Source organism: Mercenaria mercenaria, chromosome 15, assembly GCF_021730395.1.
Source record: "Mercenaria mercenaria strain notata chromosome 15, MADL_Memer_1, whole genome shotgun sequence".
Taxonomy (NCBI): Eukaryota; Metazoa; Mollusca; class Bivalvia; order Venerida; family Veneridae; genus Mercenaria; species Mercenaria mercenaria.
Genome location: NC_069375.1, coordinates 57295866 through 57312481, shown reverse-complemented (window position 1 = coordinate 57312481; position 16616 = coordinate 57295866). Strand labels below are relative to the sequence as shown.

The 16616-nt window shown below is 37.5% G+C and overlaps 1 protein-coding gene across 2 annotated transcripts in view; it reads right to left on the bottom strand.

Annotated features, from left to right (window-relative positions):
• The window catches only part of LOC123566516 (uncharacterized), a 36464-nt gene that overhangs the window by 5764 nt on the left and 14084 nt on the right, over nucleotides 1–16616 (bottom strand). Inside the window, exons 2-7 of one of the 2 annotated variants that reach the window (XR_008367471.1) lie at nucleotides 15017–16023; nucleotides 14587–14738; nucleotides 13600–13661; nucleotides 1838–3199; nucleotides 680–1256; nucleotides 338–473 (exon numbers count right to left, since the gene is read on the bottom strand). Coding sequence is in view for 1 of the 2 variants with exons in the window: in XM_053525325.1 (XP_053381300.1) it covers nucleotides 308–473; nucleotides 1838–3199; nucleotides 13600–13661; nucleotides 14587–14738; nucleotides 15017–16020 (2746 nt within the window). In the remaining variant the exon portion in view is untranslated. Of the gene's footprint in view, nucleotides 1–307; nucleotides 474–679; nucleotides 1257–1837; nucleotides 3200–13599; nucleotides 13662–14586; nucleotides 14739–15016; nucleotides 16024–16616 lie in introns of those variants that run through there. The other variant, XM_053525325.1, reaches the window with a different exon arrangement.

Genomic DNA, 16616 nt, shown 5'->3' with positions numbered 1-16616 from the left:
GTGTTATATAAATTTGAAACAGCTCTACAAAATAAAATGAACAATTATAGTGCAAGAACTATTTCATAAAGGAAAACTTTTAAGTGACGTGTTCATACATTTTGGACGAAAATATTTTTCTCTCAAAAATTTATATAACGTGGGTACTGTGAAAATGACCAGTGAAAACTTATTATTAATTTACAGTTTTTACAAGATGTAAGTTCCAGCAAGCGTTGCTGTGAAATACTCCAAACAAGAATTGCGGGATTGACTGAAGAAACGACGACATACATTCTTCCAGTTTCAGATAGCATAAAAGACTTACTTTGATTTAGAAGCAGAATCACTTGCAAACAGACATATTCTTCTTTCATGAGACCCATCCTCATAAACCCATGCATCAGGCTCGTGATGATACGCATCATTTCACCGAGCTCCGAATCTAATTGGTCCGCTGTAAACTCCTTTTGGAACAAACACTCCAAATATCCCTGAAAGCAGAAAATAAATTCAGATGTAAAACAACTTAAGAGAGCTTTAAGTTAAGTTTGTAATGAACTAAACACTTCTAGATAATATCATGGAAAATTTTAGAAAGATATGCGCATTAAGCATTACTCATATATGCAGTTAACGGCTTCGATGCAAGTTTTGCACAACTTGAAATAATTCAAGAGTTTCGGACAAAAGGTAATACCATAATTTATGGTTTTTGGACATGATTAACTTCTGCCAATTCTGACTTCCAAGCATGTATCCCTCAAGACTCGTGGAAAAGTGTTCAATGCCTGTGTCCGTTCTGCCCTACTGCATGGTAGTGAAACGTGGGCGCCTTCTGCTCTAGATTAACAGCGGCTCCGTCGAAACGACAGGTCAATGATCCGATGGATCTGTGGCATCAAACCCAATGACGATGTACCCATAGCAGCACTGTACGCAAAGCTGGGGTTACAGGAGGTGACAGAGGCTATTCGTACCAGACGCCTGAGGTGGTATGGCCATGTCATTCGTGCATCCTCATGCATCAACTCAATCTTGAGTATGTCCATACCAAACTCCAAAGGACGTGGGAGACCTAAAAAGACCTGGTTGTAATGTGTCAAGCGGGACTTGAAGGCTTACAACCTTGACAGCTTTGACCCATATGACAGAGAAGCATGGAGACTGGGTGTTAAACAATCTAGCCACCTGCTGCCTAACCTAGTTACTGGGACACCCGCAGCAGTCGACAAATAAACACAGGATATGATGATGATGATGATAACTTCATCAACCTAAATTTAAATAAGATAAAACTTAATTAAAACAGTTTGCAGCAAAATACACAATTTGTGAATAATAAAATCACAGGGCATTTAGTGACACTGTCCAAAAACTGGACAGATCTGGGAATAGTCCCAGGGATTTTACATGTACAATTGTGAAAAATGCATTTCAAAACATCCAAATGGAGAATTGTTAAGGAAGTGGCCTGTTTTCTAATACAGTTCATAATTAAATAACATCTCCTGCATTGTTTTTATGTAAATTTCTCTACGAGCATTTACAATTGCAATTTTTGGCAATCAAACAAAATAATGGTAGTATTACCATTATAAAATCACAATTTTTGAAACAGCTATTTAGACTAAAGACTAACCTGTTCTGAGTCATTATGTGTGTATATGGGAAGGGAGTAGTGGGGATTGACAAAATGTCAACTGATGTTGCCAGTTCATTGAGTTCAACCATCGCCAAAGGGCAAAGCTCAGTGTTGGAACGGAAACAGCCATTCAACAACAATGGTTCCAGTTTAATGAACAAAGAGCAAATGTTTCTTGTTTTATAGACAGCGGAGTATTATATATGATCTCACCTGTAAATGTTTCATATTAAGTGAGTAGAGATCTTCTTCTGACATTCCGTTGTTCCCGTGTCCACGTATGGCTTTGTACGCCGTTGTTATAAGCAACAGAAGTTCATGCCACTTGCTTGATAGAAGCTGTGAGTGCACATTTTTGGGAATCTCCTTAAAGAATGTCAGATGTTTCGTCCATTTTACCAACTTGCCAACAATTTTGTCACCAAGATCACACAAAAGCTTGGTAACATCTTTTGAGTTTGATAACAAATCTTCTGTCTGATACAGATCAGTGATATCAAGCAGACGGTCACATTCTAACAGACTGTCAATCAAAAAGTGTGACCGTTGCTCCAAATTCCTGACTTGACTGGTCGACACTATATCTGGTGTATTGTGCGATAAAGAAGAAACTTTGCTATCTTGAGATCTCGCACTTACAGACCCTGAATATGTAGTTTTTGGGCATGCCGTCAATGCGAACAAGTCATCTTTTTGTAACAGAGTGCTTCGTAAGATAGCATGAGAGTCTTTGGATATAGGCGTCTGAAAATAGCTTTTGACATCTGTGTTTTGGTGCAATGATGCACTATCTTCTGCTACTGGGTTAAAATTATCAACAGAATCTTTAAAGCGTCTCTCCGATTTGAAATCCTGATACTGTGAAGGATTCTTGAAACTCCAATATTGTGGCCAATTTTCGACACGTTCCCGTTGTGTCTGGTTGTAACTCTCACCTCCGTTAATGTTGTTTTCAGTATGTTTGAATTTCTTCTCTGGCCCTTCTGATGGATTACTATATATACTCTGATTGTACCCATACAAATCTTCCATAACATTATCATCTACGTGCGAATGGTCCCTTTTACGAGATTCATTGTTGAATGGATGAATGACACTATTTCTCGGCATATTACCAGAATGCACATGTTCACTGTAATTGCCATGTGGCATATATTCCGGGTTTGACGACATCTGAACATAACCAATTCTGTCTTTACTGCTGATGCTTTCCCTTTCTAGTGGCTGATTTAATGCTGAGGAATTGCCTTGACCCGAAACCCGCATGTCACGACTGTCAATATGAGGATACTGAGAGGAGCTATTAGCGTAAAAAATCTCTCCCTGGCTTCTACAACTTGAATTTGATTGAGAATAACTTGATGTCACACTGGAACCAGGTCCTCTGGCATCATCATGCGTGTACCCAGCCTCAGGCATGTTGAAGTATGGTACATGTAAAATGCTGCGATTGTTGTGTCCCGGCTTCACTGGACTGATTCTTACTTGCTGGTTATCCTGGCTTGTTACAATCTTTGCAACACGCTCCTTGCAGAGCCGGGTTTCATCCCTACGTTTGTGCTTTTTGTATTTCACCTGAAACCATACAAAATACAAATCTCATATAATACTGTTATACATGTATAAAATACAGACCTGCTTACATCTGTGAAATATCAGTAAAGTACCTAATTTTGAGAACTGTCTGAACAAAAACATTTTCAGTGGCATGATGAATTCAATTCGTTCAACATTATTGCGTGGACACCCAGATTTTAAGTCAAAAAGGTGCCGGTTTGAGGGGGCGCGAGAGGTATTGCACATTTCATTACTTCTCATGGACAGACTCATCAAACTGAGTCTGCTATTATTCTGCTCTGTTGCATTCTGTGCTTCAGAAGGATCTTTTTACAAATTTTATTATTCATTACTCCGCCAAAAGTTGGACGATTATTACTTGAATCGGAACTTGCCTGTATTTTACTATCATAATTCATATATCTACATGCAAAGACACACTGACATGGTGACTCCAGTACACCCCCTTATCAACTTCATTACCAGGATTAAACTCTCTTGTATGAATCACGGCTTTGTATTTTTCATTAATTTTAGGTATGGATCTTTATCATGTGTCCACAGACAAACATTCTATGCAGTTTGACCCTCATAGGCCAAAACATTCATCTCCTGGACAGAGGCACCCATCCTATGCAGTCTGTCGACTGTACACCAAAGTTCTATTGTTCTTGGACAGAAACCGAATTGTCTACTGACAGATGGACCGACCAACCAGCAGTCAGACCAACAGACAGAGGAAAAAAACTGTTTCATCCATTTTATCAACTTGCCAACTATTTCGGTGGAAGGTGCAATTATAACAGTATAGCTTGACCCCCGAAAAGCTGATCTTGACTCTTGAAAATCTGACTTTGACCCCTGGAACTTTAGGCTGAAGAGTCAATGACTCTCGAGTTTCAGAACCTACCAAACGCCCCGTATTCTCTCTGTTTTTTGAAGATCTGCATAAAAATAATTCAAATATGACTAAAATTATTTTTGGAATATGCACCTTTATTTCTTTCCATGTCTTTTGTTTTAATATTGAAATGCCAAAATATCTATGGACACTTTTAGTTGATTAGAATTAGCCCCAACCATTACGCATCAGGCACTTCTATACAATGTACATCAAAACAGGTTTGAAGGACAAACTATCTCTTGGAAAATGTATGTTTCTTAAAACTGTCTTTATGCAGAATGAATCTGTCCAAGACTGACACCCCCTTAAATAAATGAAACCGTCTTTACTGATAATGTAGATTTCATTGGAGTTTTTTCTATGTCTGTGATAAAAAAAAAATTTGATATTAAAGCCTTTTTACATTTCATATTACAATGTACTTTAACCATAAGCAATAACTAGCGACAACATTTATTACAACCGTGACGACTGATGAAAACCCATCCCTGAAATTCTCCCGATAAACCTATCATTTTCCAATAATTTTTTTTTCTGATTCCATTTCATTTTCATAACTTGGAGAAGGTCGAATCACAAAGTCATATCATTTAATTTGTTTGATAATTACCTTGTTGATTTTGAAAAAAAATATCCCAACTGAATAGAAGAATTTTGAAATAATATGTTGGCACATGCAAATGCACATGACTGTGTGACGGAGGCAAAAATCCTTCAAATCAAACAGGTCACATCTTAACTATAAATATCATGTTTCAGTCTGTTAAGTGAAGGCCATTATTGGCAAGACAATGGGCTATTTCTAAGTAATCATCGAGTTTGCTTTTCAAATCAGATGCTTTAATGCATCAAAATATCAATCTACACTTGATTTTTCATTGACAAAGCTTCAATAGCTAATTCCCTGACCAACTTAAATACATATAACAAATGGGGCACACATGGTCTTAACTGCACAAAACAAGAGATAAATATGTATGACCCCCATGACCCCCATTATGGGCTGTGCCATTCTGATTACCATATCACTATGACCTTGACCTACTAACCCCCAAAACATTAGGGGGCATCTACTTCATAAGCCAAATCATGCTATCAAGTTTGAAGATACTGGATCAAATGGTTCTCAATATATTGAGCTGAAACAGTTTTCATGGTTCAGACCCCTGTGACCTTGACCTTTGACTTACTGCCCCCCCCCCCCCCCCAAAAAAAACAAGAGCTGTCGGAGGACAGCAACGCTCGACTATTCAACAGCCTTGTCAACTGAATGAATACAAAAGTCGAAAAGGGGCATAATTTTGTAAAAAGGGTTATGGAACCTTCACAGTGCTTATCAGCTCATAAAGTGAACAAGTGCGTGAAGTTTCAATCCTTTCCCATAAGTGGATAATGAAATACCAGCTTACATACAAAAACTTAACCAAAAACTGCTAAGTCTAAAAAGGGGCATAATTTTGAAAAAATTGCAAAGTAGAGTTATGGACCTATACAGGCATGTCAGATCATGACAGTGAACAAGTGTGTGAAGTTTCAATCATTCCCATTAGTGTGTACTGAGATACCAGCTTACATACAAAACCTTAACCAACAATTTCTAAGTCGAAAAGGGGCATAATTTCATTAAAAAGCAAAACAGAGTTATGGAACCTGTGTAATGTAGGTCAGTTTATCACAGTGAATAAGTGTGTGAAGTTTCAATCCATTCCCACAAGTCGTTACTGAATACCAGCTTACATACAAAACCTTAACCAAGAATTTCTAAGTCGAAAAGGGACATAATTTTGTAAAAAAGCAAAATAGAGTTATGGAACCTGTGCAATGTAGGTCAGTTTATCACAGTGAATAAGTGTGTGATGTTTCAATCCATTCCCACAAGTGGTTACTGAGATACCAGCTTACATACAAAACCTTAACCAAGAATTTCTAAGTCGAAAAAGGGGCATAATTTTGTAAAAAAGCAACATAGAGTTATGGAACCTTTGCAATGTAGGTCAGTTTATCACAGTGAATAAGTGTTGTGAAGTTTCAATCCATTCCCACAAGTGGTTACTGAGATACCAGCTTACATACAAAACCTTAACCAAAAATTTGTAAGTCAAACAAGGGGCATAATTTTGTAAAAAAGCAAAATAGAGTTATGGGACCTGTGCAGTGTAAGTCAGTTTATCACAGTGAATAAGTGTGTGAAGTTTCAATCCATTCCCACATGTGGTTGCTGAGATACCAGCTTACATACAAAACTTAACCAAATCGGGACACGGACGCCGACGCCGACGCGGACGCCGACGCATGGGCGAGTCCAATAGCTCTACTATTCTATGAATAGTCGAGCTAAAAAAAAAAAATTGGGGGTAATCTACTTCAAAAAGGTTTAATCATGCTATCAAGTTTGAAGGCGCTCTGGGCGAAGTGATTCTCAAGTTACCATGCAGAAATAGTTTTCAATGTTCAGATCCCTGTGACCTTGAACTTTGACTAACTGACCCCAGAAACTATTGGGGTCATCTACTTAGTAAGTCCAATCATGTTATCAAGTTTACAGGTTCTGGGTCAAGAAGTTCTCAAGTTAAGAGTGCGGAAACCAGATTACAAGGTTCGGACCCCTTTGACCTTGACCTTCACCCTATTGATCCCAAAAAACACTAGGGATCATGTACCATATAAGCACAATCATGCTTTCAAATTTGGAAGGTCTGGGTCAAGTGGTTCCCAAGTTCTAGAGTGCAGAAACCAGTTTTCAAGGTTCAGGTCCATGTGACCCTGACCACTGACCTATTGACCCCAAGAACAATAGGGGTTGTCTACTTCATAACCGCAATCATGCTATCAAACTGAATGTTCTGGGTCATGCGGTTCTCAAGTTCATTGGAAAACTGTTTTCAAGGTTCAGACCACTATGACCTTGGCCTTTGAACCCAAAAAACAGTAAGGGTAATCTACTTTGTAAGCCCAATCATGCTATCAAGTTTGAAGGTTACTGGTCAAGTGGTTCTGATGTTATTGAACAGAAACTGTTTTCAAGGTTCAGACAAAAGTGACCTTGACCTTTGACCTATTAAACCTACAAAACAATAGGAACTATCTACTTTATAAGCCCAATCATGCTATAAAGTTTGAAAGTTCTGGGTCAAGTGGTTCTCAAGTTAGTGTACAGAAAACATTTTTCATGGTGCAGCTACCTATGACCTTGACCTTTGATCTACTGACCCCAAAAACATTGGTAATATCCAACCTCCCTTCCCTACAACAAACATCCAACTTCCCTTCCCTGCAATATGGCAACATCCAACCTCCCTTCCCTGCGATATGGCAACATCCAACCTCCCTTCCCTGCGATATGGCAACATCCAACATCCTTTCCCTACAACATGGTAAACATCCAACCTCCCTTCCCCACTACATGGCAAACATCCAACCTCCCTTCCCCACTACATGGCAAACATCCAACCTCCCTTCCCCACTACATGGCAAACATCCAACCTCCCTTCCCCACTACATGGCAAACATCCAACCTCCCTTCCCCACTACATGGCAAACATCCAACCTCCCTTCCCCACTACATGGCAAACATCCAACCTCCCTTCCCCTCTACATGGCAACAAAATAAGAAGGATGTAAGAAAAAATGGGTTTTTTTTTTCATCAGGCTACACAAGGTGACAAAAATGGCACCCCATGATTTTTAAATGCTTCAGAATATCATCTCTTTAAACTACATAAGTTGCCACACCTTCTGTAACAAGACACTCACAGCTGGGAAACTTTAGTATTTTAAAGGTCATAAGCTATATATTTCTATTTGGTTACTCGGTCTCTATCCTTGTTCACAAGCTGTGAGTGTAATTTAACCCTGGAAATATGGTGTCCATAGAAACATGGTTTCGCTACTACAAACAGCGATAATTCATCTGTGATCTTGTGAAATCTGCCATTGAACTTAACACTGATGCCAGGGAAAGCTAAATCATCTACTAATATATATACTGGCTTTGACTTTCATCTGGACGTTCAATAATTTTTATAAACTAGCTTTAATTCTAAAATTAAGAGTTAAAGATTATGTCTGATATTTGGAAATAAAAAAAGGGCCAAGATGGACCTAGGCTGCTCACTTGAGTAATACACCATATAACAGTGAAAACATGTTTGACCTAGTGACCCAGTTTATGAAATCACATGACCCAAACTTATCAGAGTTTTCATGGAGTTAAACAGTCTGACCAATTTTCATTAAGATTGGACCAAAAATGTGGCCTCTTCAGTGTAAACAAGTTTTTCTTTGAGTTGACTTAGTGTTTGACTCCCACATGACCCAGATTAGAATTAGTCTGAGATTTCATGGAGACTAACATTTTGACCAAGTTTCGCGGAGATTGGACTAAAAATGTGGCCTCTTGAGTGTAGACAAACCTTTCCTTTGATCTGACATAGTAACCCAGTTTTTGACCCCATGTGACCTAGATTCGAAATCATCCAAGACCTCATGATAACAAACATTTTGACTATGTTTTATGAAGACTGAATAAAAAATGTGGCCTCAAGAGTGTAAACAAGCTACATGATGACCTAGTTTTTGACCCAACGTGACCCAGATAAGAACTCATATTAGATTTCATGGAGACAAACATTCTGACCAAGTTTCATGCACATCCGATGAAAGGTGCAGCCCCTATTGCACACAACACGTTTTTCTTTGATTTGACTGAGTGACCTAGTTATTTTACCCCAGATGACCTTTATTCAAATTTGACCTTGTTAAGAGCGAGAAAAATCTGATCAAAGTCCACAATTATCCAGTGAAAAATGCAGCCCCATTGCATACATAAGGTTTATCTTTAATCTGACGAGGTGACCTAGATGACCCTTATTTGAACTTGTCCTAGATTTCATCAAGAAGATCATTCTGATCAAATTTCATGAAGATACAGTGAAAAATGTAGTCCCTATTGCAAACACAACGTTTTTCTTTGATTTGACCTGGTGACCTAGTTTTTTACCCCACATGACCAAGTTCTCGAACTTGGCCTAAAAATCATCAAGATAAACATTCTGACAAAGCTGCATGAAGATCGGTCATAAATCTGGCCTCTAGAGTGTTAACAAGCTTTTCCTTTGATTTGACTGGGTGACCTAGTTTTTGACCCCGAATGACCCAGATTCCAACTTGACCTAGAGGTCATCAAGACAAACATTCTGAAAAATTTTCATGAGTTTCAAACTTAAAACTGTAGACTCTTAGAATATTAACAAGAATTTCCTTTGATCTGGCCTACCTAGAGACCATCAAGACGAACATTCTGACTAAGTTTCATAATAGACTGGGTCACAACTGTAGCTTCTAGAGTGTTAACAAGGCAAATGTTGATGCACGTCACACACCGAAAGATGGATGACGGAAAATGACCCTATCCCCGGACATCCATGTTTTTTTTATCAAAACAATGATTTTACAATGAATGCATTTTTTAGAGGCTCACCTAAAGAACACTGCTGTGAAATTACTTGGATAACGACCCAGTAGTTTCAGAAAAGATTTTCAAAGATTTTCATAAACAACAGAGAGAAAACCAGCCCCATATCCTGCTGGCCACGTTTGGTAGTGAGTCACTTAATGCCCAACTTGCATAACTTACTGACAAAGAAGACCATGAAAAGCTGTTACTAATATAATTAACGTTTAACAGACAGGTAATAACTGTTCGCAGTGCTTTCGCAAGGAATCTTAAAATTTCTGAAACATGTGAAAATGTACTTTCCATAGTGATCATAAAGACTGAATCCTTCCTTTTGTTTCCATGACACATGTTGCAAATGCACATTGACTATTCATTTCACAACAAAGTAAAATAAGTTAGATAACTGGCTGGAAAACAATGGTATCTTTGTTCCAACTCAGCACAAATCTACGCATGGTTTACAGTTGATGATTTAACATTAAACATTCTACATACTTGAATTTCTGTCTTATGCAGCATTGAAAATTAGTCATAAAGGGGTAAAAGCTATATTTCTTGAGAAGGCTTTAAAACTTAGTTACTGACAAACTATGTGTTACAGAAACACATGAGACTTGCTGTTTTTGCTACTTTTTACCATGAAAATCAAAAAGAAGTTGTAACGCTTTACTCCAGGTAAACTGTCTCGATTATAAATATCTATATTTTGTAGTCATAATTTACAAATTCTGCTATAACGCTATTGGTTTCAACCATAGGAAAATTTCTTTATTGCCGCGGCAGTCAGAGGGGTTTGATTCCAGACAAAGTCATCTTTATTTCTTGATTTGAAATTTTTGAAATATTTTAGAAACAAGAACTCACGTTCATGATATGACCAAACTTCAATTTGAAAGAAACATTATTTTCAGACAACACTGGAGGTCAGTCAGTGCTTGAAAATGAAACATGAGCTGTCAGAGAGCAATGCTAGACTATTCAAAAGCCCTGTCATCAGAACAGTTAACTGCATGAATACAAAGACAAAAACAATTGAGCCACATCATAAGAAAACCAACACAGTGCATTTGCGACAAGCATGGACCCAGACCAGCCCGAGCATCCGCGCAGTCTAGTCAGGATTCATGCTGTTTGCTTTCAAAGCCTATTGCAATTTGAGAACAGTTAGCAAACAGTCTGGATCCATGCTGGTTGCAAACGTACTATGTTGGTTTTCCTATGGCACGTCTCAAATAAACATGTATAAAAACATGGTGAAAATTTTGCTTAAATGCAAATTAGACTAAATACATACAAGAGGGTCATGAAGGCTTTGAATCAACTGACTTATTTTCTACTTCTTCAAATTTGAACTAGTTTTCAGAAAAGTTACCATTCTGACAAACCTTTATTTGACAATGTGACCTAGTTTTTTTTTACCTTAGATCACTTAGTTTCAAACTTGACCTCAATGTCGTAAAGACAAATATTTTGACAAAGATATATGATTTGCTTGTTTTGGGTTTAACGCCATTTTTCAACAGTATTTCAGTCGTGTAACGGCAGGCAGTTAACCTAACCAGTGTTCCTGGATTCTGTACCAGTACAAACCTGTTCTCCGCAAGTAACTGCTAACTTCCCCACATGAATTATCAGAGGTGAAGGACGAATGATTTCAGACACAATGTCTTTTATCAAATTGTTATGGAGAACATACGCCCCCCGCCAGGGGATCGAACTCGCAACCCCACGATCCGTAGACCAACGCTCTCCCTACTGAGCTAAGTGGGCGGGCTAAGGCTTTATGAGATCAGATACAAAATGTAAGGATCTTCAGTGTTGGTTTTTTATCTAGTGACCAACCTTTTAACCTTAGATAACCCAGTGTCAAACTACAGGCCTTGATTTAATAAAGACGAATGTTCTAATAAACTTTCATGAAAATCTGGTAGAAATGTTGGTGTCTGCAGTGTTAACAAGGTCTTTAATGATTTGACCCTGTGACCTAGTTTTGGAGCTCAGTTAACTCTGTTTCACACCAGTCCAGTTTCTTTTTAGGACACACACTCTGACCAGGTTTCTTATAGATCAGATAGAAAATATGACCTCTACAATATTAACCTTTAGCCTGCTGGCGGCAAGTGATTTTGTTTTGCAAGCAGTGCAGACCAAGATCAGTCTGCACTGTTCGCTATTCAGTCAATAAATTTTAAGTGAACACCCCTTCAAATAATAAATGGTATTGCCCATATTGAATGACGGACAGTCCATTTTAGAAATTCAGCTGGCTCAAGGCCAAGATTTTTCAATCATTTGACCCGCTGACAAAGTCAATGACTTAGATGACGCAGTTTCTGACTTGGCCTAGATTTAATAAAGACAAAATTTTTCAAGGGAACTGGTGGTCTTGGGTTAATGCCAAGGCCACTCGACCCAGATGTCAGTGGTTTTGGAGGAGACGGACATAGGGCGATCACAATAGCTCATCATGAGCACTTTGTGCTCAGGTGAGCTAAAAAGCCGTCAAATGCAATGAATTTATGTACTGTAAACTTTCGGGAGGGCTTTTGACCAGTCGTTTAATAAAAAATCGCTAAACAGAGGTGGTCGCAAGTACGATGTTAACTGTCATATCAATTTTGAATTCCAGTAAGTATTTTTTTAACAACTGTTCATATAATTGACATAAACTATACTGTTTTTATCAGAAATTAACAAAAAAAGTCTCCCCTCTTGCCCTTAAAAGAAAAATTCCAATGATAATCAGCAATTAATTTAATTTATAAATCCAAGTCCTGAATGAAGACTTTGTAAAATGCTTCTTGAACTGTAAAAGCATTATATAAACATGTTTAAACTAAAGTTAATTACTTTATAAATAAGATTTTAATGCGTTTAAATGTACAATGTACATATGCACAGTCAATAGGCTTTCTTTCAGAACTTGGCCGTATCTCTAAGATGTTGAACATCACAGTAGATTTAATTTAGATATTACATATATATTTTCGTGTATGAATAAGCAAGCTTTAGCATCAATATTACATTCGTCAACTCGAACTCTGTGTAGACATGACTTCTACAATAATTCGGCTTTGCCTTCATGCTGGAATGGTTGCAAGTAAGTTACTGTTTACATTTAAATATTTCTTTTTCGTTATATTACAGCTGTAAAAATATTGATGTTAAATTTATGTTTTACATGTATATAATAATCCTCAATACTGTCCACAAAACTACAAAAAGTGGTATTTTATTTCATAAGTGCTTTAAAACATTTTTAAAATGTTTTACCCTATAGCTATAAAATAACTGTTGCAGAATTTGTGAGACCCTGAAGCAATTCATATCAAAGATACTAAAATATGGTGTATGATAGAATCTAATATTTTAAACTTCTGACTGGAAAATTAATTAAGAATGCATCTATCGTGACAGCTATCATTAAAGGTTGTTGAAAAAATGAGACAAAAAAGATCTACAGTCAAACTTGGTTAACTTGAACTCAGATAATTCGTACACCCCCCTTCTCTCGAACTTGTCAGGTCCTGGAAAACTCCTTGTATAATGAATTTTGTTCGATGGCTCGAACAACCGATCACTCGAACAAATTTTGCTGGTACTGTCATGTTCAAGTAATGAAGTTTGACTGTAGTTAGTTTCCTATCATGATGTACAGTAAAACCTGTCTTAAGCAGCCAGCCAAGGGAGTGGGAAAAAGTGGCTGCTTAGTGCAGGTAATTTATAGAATGAATAACCGTTTTGGGAAATGAGACACTGGCTGCTTAATAGAGGAGACCACTAAAGCAGGTTTTACTGTATTCACAAATGCCCAACAGTTCTGGCTACCATTACTTAACTGACACTATTTTATGTTCTGATAGTCATGTCCAGTGACTATTTGGTTATCTAAACAGTGTCAAACTGCCGCAGCTGTGCACTGACTCCCAATATGATGCGAAGTTAGTAGCACATAGTTATTTTTGAATATCAAAATCAACATTTTGTATAAGGTTCTTGTAAAGCCTTTTGAAACCACCCCTCGGGTGAATTTTAATTCCAAATTAAAAGATTTACCTTGTATAGATTATACACTTCCCCAGAGTTACGTCCCCCTGGCATCCTATCTTCACGCACAGCTGAAACAGATGGTGCATGTTAGACAAAAAGTTGATCTCCAAGTCTTATACATGTAAGTTATTAGATTTGTATCAAGAAATATGCACAGAATATTGCCCGACATTACTTAGTGAAAGAAGGAATTCATATTTAAATGATCTTGACAATAAATCACTGACATCTTGTCCTTTCACTCATCAGTTTTGTGTTTCACCTTCCCCACTATGGATGACAATATCAATATGATAATATAGGCACATATGAGCTGTGCCACGAGAAAACCAACATAGTGGGTTCGTGACCAGCATGGATCCAGACCAGCCTGCGCATCCGCGCAGTGTGGTCAGGATCCATGCTGTTCGCTTTTAAAGCCTATTGGAATTGGAGAAACTGTTAGCGAACAGCATGGATCCTGACCAGACTGCGCGAACGCGCAGGCTGGTCTGGATCCATGCTGGTCGCAAAGCCACTATGTTGGTTTTCTCATGGCATGGCTCAATTATATAGATATATTCTTTATTATCAACTTCCTCATATTCTTAGAAATAGAAATTATTACAAAAGGAAGGGGATCGGTATATAAGTAATGTATTGATCTCACAACCTAACCATTGTAACCAGTGCTAAATGAAAGCCTATGTTAAGCTACTTCATACATGTAAATACTTAATTTGTCACAGCAATCCTTTCATTAGCATGTTGAACATCGGCTGCACTGTTTGAATGAAACTGTCAATTCATACATGTATTGCAGACTAAGTTTCAAACAAAAAAATATTTCAATTTCTTATTTGATAAAAATTTCTACCAAATCATATCCTTACCAGTTCACTACCAGCAACTAACAACTGAGCATACATGGCAGAGATTGAGGTAATTTCGGGGTATATGACCATGTTTTTATTGACCTTCAAAACATGTTTTATTTGTCATTAAAACACATACCTGCAAGTACCATACCCGCTTGCAGACATTTTTTGAAACGGCAAAACTGACATCTATTTCTCTGTGCTTTGTTGATTTCGCATTCGCCCATTCCTCCAGCACACGTGTAAACCCGACGATTCTGCACAGTACGTTTGAAAAAACCTTTACACCTGAAAAAAAAATACAATTTTTTATGTTCTACAGGGAATACTAAAATATACATGTAAATCTAGGTTACACACACTGAACATTTAGACTTGCGTCCTTTTCAAGAAACTATGCTTGATTTTTCCGAATTTCTAACAAAAAGTGCATCTTCTCACAAAATATTGCATTTTTTCCAGATTACATTGTATTCTCTTGCACATGTCATAAAACAAAACGAATGGTTCAATTAATATCTATTATATACATTGATAAAGGTAATGATCTGAAAAAGTATACTCACCCCTCACAAGTAATGATTCCATAATGAAGACCTGTCGCTTTATCGTTACAAATACCACAGACCATCGGATATTTGTTATCATACGTTGGTGTTGGTGCCCGCACCAACTCTTCCATCGCAACGCTTTGCATCTCTACTGAGGATGTCGAGGCATTCCGGACACACTCATTTTGGTTTTCACGTTTTAAACTACCAAGATGTCCTAAATACTCGAATGTTCCATTTGTATAATGCTCTATAAATTCGGATTCTGTCTCTTTTGTCACAATTTTTTTCGAACTTGTTCCACTTGAAACACTTTTTTCAGAATCAGTACAACTCAGCCTATGTTTACGCCCAGTCTCTTGAGGTCCCTTGAAAGTATTACTTGTATTAGTGTGAAGAGCCACTGGCCCAGAGGATGTCATAATAAAACCGCTAGGCATAGCTGTTACAAAGAGAGGCTTCACCCCTTTTGGAAGATCCTTTGGTAGCGAGACTCCAGAGAGTCCGTTAACTCCGAAAGGAAGAAACCCAGACATTGGTGACATCATAGGAATGAGACCCATTTTCAATTCACCATTTTGTTTATCTGAATCATTATACGATTCCGACGGGAAGCTTACATATGCCACTCCAATGTGCATATTTTCACCACTGTTGCTACAGTATGCTGGCGGAACAAACAGGTTTGAGTTGAAGTGTGGCATCCCTGTAACAGCCGGTTCCTCCTCTTTCGTCTCCGTCGCCTCCATTTCACTAGTAACTAATTCACTTTCACTTCCATCTTCCCAGTTACCATTTTTTGGCGACCCACTTTTGTCATTTCTGCTGGGCGAGCTGTCAACCTGACTAACGTACCCGCTCTCACTACTCATATTACTCTGAACATCGGACTCGATCTGACAGTAACTACCTGCACCACTTATAATGTCACTAATGCGTCTCCTCTTCAACTTAAAGTCAAGAAAGCTCGCACCGCCGCCTGCATTTTTTACTACACTGTCCATATCTTGGGCAGCCATTTTCTAAAAAGAGAAAATATTTTATATTTCAATCACTGTAAAAAAATTGTATAAATTTACAATTTTAACTGTTATATTAAAAGTCACTTCAGCAACCACTGATGACTTTTGATAAAATACTTTCCTGGAATTATAACCAAACCATGCAATTCTTTGATTTCTGCATGATGTACATTTATATCAAAGTTAATTTTGTCAGTTTTAACTTTTTATTTGTTAGATTATCTGACCTAAAGACTAGTGCAATTGTTTTCAAAGCAATCACAAAGTAATACTTTATAGTTCTCTATGAAATGTAACTTCGGGTAAAAACCATGTAAATAAAATTGTAATGTACGAAAATGGAACCCTGATAATGTCTCTCAGACCCATAAGCCACCAGCAGAAGTCTAAAATGTGTAAAAAAAAAACAACCAGTATATAATTATGTGAAATTCACACTGCAGTGGGTTTTTTATAAAAACTCTTGCAGCCGCTTTTTTATTACTTATTTTATCAACTTTTAGCAGCTTGTGGAAAAATTTCAAAGAATACTGTACTTTATATATCAAAAACTGTCATCTAAATTTTTTCAAAAATTGGAAAACTTCCAAACT